The sequence below is a fragment of the Gavialis gangeticus genome, unplaced genomic scaffold (assembly GCF_001723915.1).
Source record: "Gavialis gangeticus isolate Ggan-Ray unplaced genomic scaffold, GavGan_comp1, whole genome shotgun sequence".
In the NCBI taxonomy this organism is placed as follows: Eukaryota; Metazoa; Chordata; order Crocodylia; family Gavialidae; genus Gavialis; species Gavialis gangeticus.
This window is the reverse complement of record NW_017728992.1, coordinates 62,244,744-62,250,703: the sequence shown is the minus strand read 5'-3', so window position 1 is coordinate 62,250,703 and position 5,960 is coordinate 62,244,744. Positions and strand designations below refer to the sequence as shown.

The following is a 5,960-nucleotide window of genomic DNA, read 5'->3' as shown; positions in this document are numbered from 1 at the left end:
GGGAGGGAGCGCGAGCCGCAGCCGGGCGGGGATGCAGGATGGCGGAGGCCCCCAGCCTTCCTTACAGGACCACCGGCTCCACCCTGCTGCACCCGCTCAGCCGGCTGCTGGGCATCCCGCTGGACCAGGTAGGCGCCTGCGCTCCCCTGCCCCCGGGAGGGAAGGGGCCCCAGGGGCATCCAGTCTGCCCCGCTCTACTCTCCCCTCCTGCCCCTGGGCCGGAGACTGCTGGCCCCTCTGAGGCACGGCTCTCCTATTGCCCTCTGGGCAGAAGCACCCTGTGACAAGGGGCTTGGTTCATGGCAGGAAGCACATGCCACAGCCACTGACAGCATGCCACTGCGGTGAAGGCACAACACATGGCGCAGGGCTGGGAGGCACCTCCCAGAGGTCATCTACTGCCAGGGGTTCTCAACCTTTTTTGGACGAGGATCCATTGTAAACATCTGTGGCAGGCGTCTCTCACTCCTGACTCGCTGGCCTCCTGCCCCAGCCCCCCAGTGTGTGGGACAGATGTGTTGCCTGCAAGGAAAAAGCCAGGGTTTCCCATGTTTTTGTCCTTTAAAGAGGAATCCATTTTTTAAGTTTGTTCATGACCCTTTCATATATTCTTGCAACCCACTTTTGGGCTCATTACCCACGGGCTGAGAAATGCTGATTTACTGGCCCACCCCCTTCCATAGGTGCAGCAGGGGAACCATTGCTGTCAGCCTCCTGCTTCTGTGAAATGTTGTCATTATGCACTCAGGAGATCCTGTGTAGAGGGCTGAGCCCCCACTATGGAGGAAGGACCCCCCACCCCCCACGGTCTGTACCAGTCTGACCAAGGGACTTTCAAATTCCTGCCTGACCCCAAAGAATGGTGATCAGTTTGACTCTGAGTGGAGGGGCAGGACCCTCTAGCTAGGAACCTCTGACTTGGATCCCAGCACATGAAGGCAGCCCTCATCCTTTTCCTGAAGTTCTTAGAGACTAAAAGTACCTGTGCAAACCATTGATGGGGATGGGATTCAGTAGAAAGCAGAGTGCCTGAGTGTTGGAAGGTAGCCTGTGTTCTCCAGCTCTATGCTTTTACAGATACTAGAGCATAGATTTCATCCTAGAACACAGAGCTGAAAGGACTTCTAGTCCACACGCCTGCTCGAGGGCAGAATCAGCAATACCTAAACCTTTGCAGATGGATGTTGTCTGACTTGTTCTAAAAATCTCCAAGGATGGAGACTCTACAGAGGTTATGTTAGTATGCCTTGCATGCCTCTCTTTACGACAGGTCCCTGTAAGCATTCTTTGGGGTTAATGTATGCTACATGCAGTGATGTTGAACTAAATACTTACGGGTCAAGTTTAAAAAAGAATGAGTTTGGGATAGTGGTAGCCACCTAATAACCACTTAGCTGTTTTGACTAATTATTGTTCAGATGAGTTTTGTGAAATAGGCTGTGAATGCCTAACTTAGTTCATTCAGCTATCACTCCTTGGATTACACTTCTGCTGGAATGGGTCATACAAGTAACTGTTGGAACTCAATGCACTCAATGCCAAGACATGTATCCAATGATTACAATAAAATAAGAAAAAAAGGCATATTATGCAGGTGCCTTGAGAACACCCAAGGCATGACATATGTCTGTGCTCTTACATATTCATTTACAAGATCCTTGTCAGGTTGACCTATAACAGGCAAAGAAAATACTTTTTTTTGTTCCCCTGTGTTGTTTCTTGAATATGCATGCACCTGCTGCCCTTCCTGCATTCTTTGAGCAATGAGGAAGTCAAGCCTGGAAATTTGTGGGAATTGGATACTCTTTGCTGTACAAAATGAATAAAAAGTTAGATAAGTGAGATTGCTGAGAGAGAATTTACAACAGCAGAGATTTACTGCAGGCTTTCAAACCAGAGATTAAGATCATCTTATTTTCTGTTGTTTTATTTGGTTTCTCAAACTAAGCCATTTTTACTATTGTTTATGTATACAACTTAGTAAGAAAGAGACATCCGTGACTTTTTTTTTAAGCTAAACATGCAACTTTAAACATGCACATTCATGGGTGGGGAGGTGCTGTCACACAGTAGGTAACGGCATCTTATTATCAGTCCAAAAGTGTAAGTTTAAAGCTCTATTCTGCACTTGCACTGGAGGTTACCCCAAGTTGACCCCAAATTTAAATTGGGCACCTTGTCATTCTGGCCGGGAAGTTAAAATTAGGTGGGTATGATACTAGCTGCATCATCCCACTGTGCACTGTTGGTTATGGTTAAACTGATGTGCCTTAACCATGCTATCCTGAGGGGGTTCATGGCTCAGACAGATCTGTGTCCTGGGCCATCTCTGATTTTTGAGATATGTAATTTAAAATTACATATTTTAATTTTTAAAAACCCATTAATTATAATGGGTTTTTAAGATGTTGATACTTTAGTATTGAATACCTAAAATAAAAAAGGCTTATTATAAATCTGCAGTACCTAAAATTCAGTCTGACGTTTCACAGTATACTACTTAACTTTACATGCAAAACGAGGCACATATATTGCATTCATTTCTTTTTTTAAGGTATTCTTTTCTATGCTTTACTTATGCTAGGCTGGAAACATTAAAATGTGTTAAAAGAGCCATATTTGGAACTTGCATTGGCCTGGAGCATTTATGCTGCTCTGTAATATGAAGAATGTTTGACTTGCTGAAAAATACATGCTTGACAACAAGTAGTTTTGCAGGTTTTCAAAAATGTACTTTTCCCTTGAGTTCAGATGGCATAAAAACCAGGTGTTCTGTAGACAAAATTCACCCCTTTTTACTCTCTCCCTGAATGGCTTTTGTGGAGAGAACTTGGTAGAGATTGTACTAGCCAGAATCACATGCACACACTCCAGGATAATAAACAAAGAATAGGGAAGCAGTGAGAATTGTACAGAGAGTTGAATAAGTGCTTGTAAGAACCCCCTAAATTTGTTTATTTCTAAAATTGTTTCATAGGGTATGGGAAAATTGGGCTAGTATGCCCTTCTACTACAAGGCTAATTCTTACTCTGGGTTTTACTTAATGTAACTAGTCCATTCACTTATAAAAACAAACAAACAAAGGTGACTAGTCCATTCACTTATAAAACAAACAAACAAAACCCAACACAATGTCTTATTCACCTTTGGAATGCACTAGATTGTGGTAAATGTCAAGGATTTTCATATTTTCCTGAGGGAGAAGACACTCAGACTTTTGCACCAGGACTTTATATCCTGAAATGACAGTGACGATTTTGCAGTGTACCTTCAGTTGACTGGATTTTTTTTTTGGTGGTTCTTGAGTTAAAAGTAGAATCAACAACAGCAGGGGGAGAGAGGGGGAAGAAGCTCAGATACAAGGTAGCTCTAACTTGAATAACTGTAGGGGGCATATACATAAAGTAAAAAAGTACCTTTGTGGCAAGCTGTGTTTTCCACTTCTGAAAGGTGGTGAATCACATTTCAAAGGAATGCAGAGTTTGAGTGTGTTTAATTAGACAATGCATCTAAAATTATCAAGTATTCAAAACTAATGTTTATATATTCTGGGATGGAGAAGATGGCACAGTTTGCTGGTTTTCATATTAAAATAGTTGCCATTTCTCAGTATAAATGGGATATTCTTGTTTTTTTCATAAATAAAATATCTCTGGATTTAATATATCATTTATTAAATTGGAATATTCTTCTACAAATACTTGAGCTGCAGAAGTAAATACAGTGAAAGGAGAAAGGATGAAGGCCTAAATCTCTATCCCAGTCAAGCAAACCTTGAAGTGTAGATGATTTGTATTCCAAAAACATTGGGACAGCACAGTGATACATGCTTCCAGTAACAACTGGCACCAAAGCATTTCTGCCCCATATGCTTACAGGCCTGGGTTGTACCACAGCCCATCCCACATAAATCTTAGTCAGAAACAGCAAATGAAAGAGCAGACTTGGAGTAATGTAAATTCTGTGGACAATTTAATCTTGTCTAAGTAGATGTGCTTAACCACATTTTAAAAAGTACCTTAAATGGTATCTTCAAAGACTTGCTTTCTTTCTCTTTTTTCTTAATCTAGCTAAAGTTGTTAAAATGTTTGTTTGAGTCCTAGGTGCCTGTACAAATACAAAGGATAAACAGACGGACAGAACTTTGCCACTCCAAGGTTGCTTCACAAAACAACTGGTCTGATGCATTAAATTACCTTTTCAGTAGACCTCTCTCCCCTACCATAAATGCCTGTCTTGAGATCCTCAATTTGCCTCTTCCTTATGAACCTTTTCATCTTGGCCTGATACTTGTTGATTCTTAACAAGTGAGTCACAAAGGTAACATCCACCTCCCAGAGAATGCTCTCCAGGGATCCTATCCTGTTTATACTAAGGGACTGTTATCTTGAGCACCTCGATTAACCAGAGCTGCTGTGATATCTGCAGGGGAGGGAGATAGGTCTAAACCATTTATGTCTTGCATGTCCCTTTATCTGGAAAAGTCAGTCAATTGTACATTGTGCCTAAATTTACTGATGATGGTTTTGTGTGCTCTAGCTATTACTTGGATATCTTTTTCCTCCTTTGCTCCATTCACTGGCCATGGCTGAAATGCCTGTTTATGTCTTGGCCGTAGTTAAATTGAACATTTAGTCAAACAACTGAGGGACAAGCATGTTTCCATCCAAGTCTCAGCCCAGCCAATGTGTTGGGGACATCTCCTTGACATTTAGCTGGTGTGAATAGTTAGATCCATTTAAAATTGCTGAGTGCTCAGTATAGAAGAGTGTAATGTGTGTGAGGAATTTTCCATTTTTTTACTGAAAGTATAAATCAGCCAGGCTGTGGTTCGAAATTCCAAGTTACCCTTCATACTAAATTTTTGTGACTCAGTTAAATCTTCTGCTTTGTGTTTTCAGTTTTGCCTCTGTTCTTCCTGGCTCTGCCAAGGGCTAGAAAAGAATAATTTGAATTTTCATCCATAGGCTTATTCAAATGACTTTTCCAGAGTAACTTTCCAGGTCTGAGACCGAATAAGAATCTCGTCCTTCAGGAGTGCCTCAGAACTTTGACATGAACTGCCTGTTTTTTTAGTTTAATTTACTAGTGACATCATTTAAGTGTTTTTTTTTCCCTCAGGATGTTTAGCATGGAACAGGCTAAAATCTATCCTCTTGTAATGCCAAGGAACAGACTAGAAGACCCTCTTGAGATTCTTGTCACCTACATCAAGCTAGAACGGTCACTTAATTGGGATGTATATATTATAATGAACACCACTTAGAAAAATACAATAATTTTTATTAACGAGCAAGTAGACTCTTAAAGAGAAAAAGCCTTTAGTTGATGACTAACTAGAAAATGTAACTGAATTTTTGTGGCAAGAAATTATTTATAAAAGGTTCAAATAGGAATGACACAAATAACTTCCCCATAGAGTTTCATTTTTTTTAAATGCAGCAGTAACTATTAATTTTGTTTCCTTATTGTTGTACATTAAAAAAATGAGAACTTGGCATTTTCGTTTTGATTGCAGCAGCATTATCAGATATTGCCTCATTGTCAGACACACCCTTAACTTGAATTAGAAAAAGCTGCTTAATAATCTGTTATTTGAGAAATTTAAGAGACAACACAAATTGTGTATATATGTTAGAACATAGACTTCAAAGAGGTATTGTGAAGCCTGCATAGAGTTACCTTAATCGAGATTTGCTGACTTTGAAGTATTTTGTGTACCTTTAACAATTGGTACATTTTTCATATAGTGCAGTGCTCTCCAATCCATAACTCTGAGCATTATGTTACTCACAAGATCCTCCGGTGTTGATTAAGACCACAGGAAATTAGTGTTAAAACTAAGTTCAGCAGGCAGAGCAACATAAGAAGTTGCTTGCCATGTGTTACTAGCTCAGTGTCATTGCTTAGCCTTATGGGACAGCAAAGGTTGGGTACTACTGATATAAGGTCATAGGGC

At 40.7% G+C, this 5,960-nt stretch overlaps 1 protein-coding gene across 3 annotated transcripts in view; it reads left to right on the top strand.

Moving 5' to 3' along the window:
* The first annotated feature begins 10 nt into the window (after positions 1-10).
* Positions 11-5,960, top strand: part of MBOAT1 (membrane bound O-acyltransferase domain containing 1) — a 113,626-nt gene continuing 107,676 nt past the window's right edge. For all 3 annotated transcript variants that reach the window (XM_019523402.1, XM_019523396.1, XM_019523386.1), the window contains exon 1: positions 11-128. In XM_019523402.1, the coding sequence (XP_019378947.1) occupies positions 39-128 (90 nt within the window). In that variant the 5' untranslated portion in view covers positions 11-38. The remainder of the gene's footprint in view (positions 129-5,960) is intronic.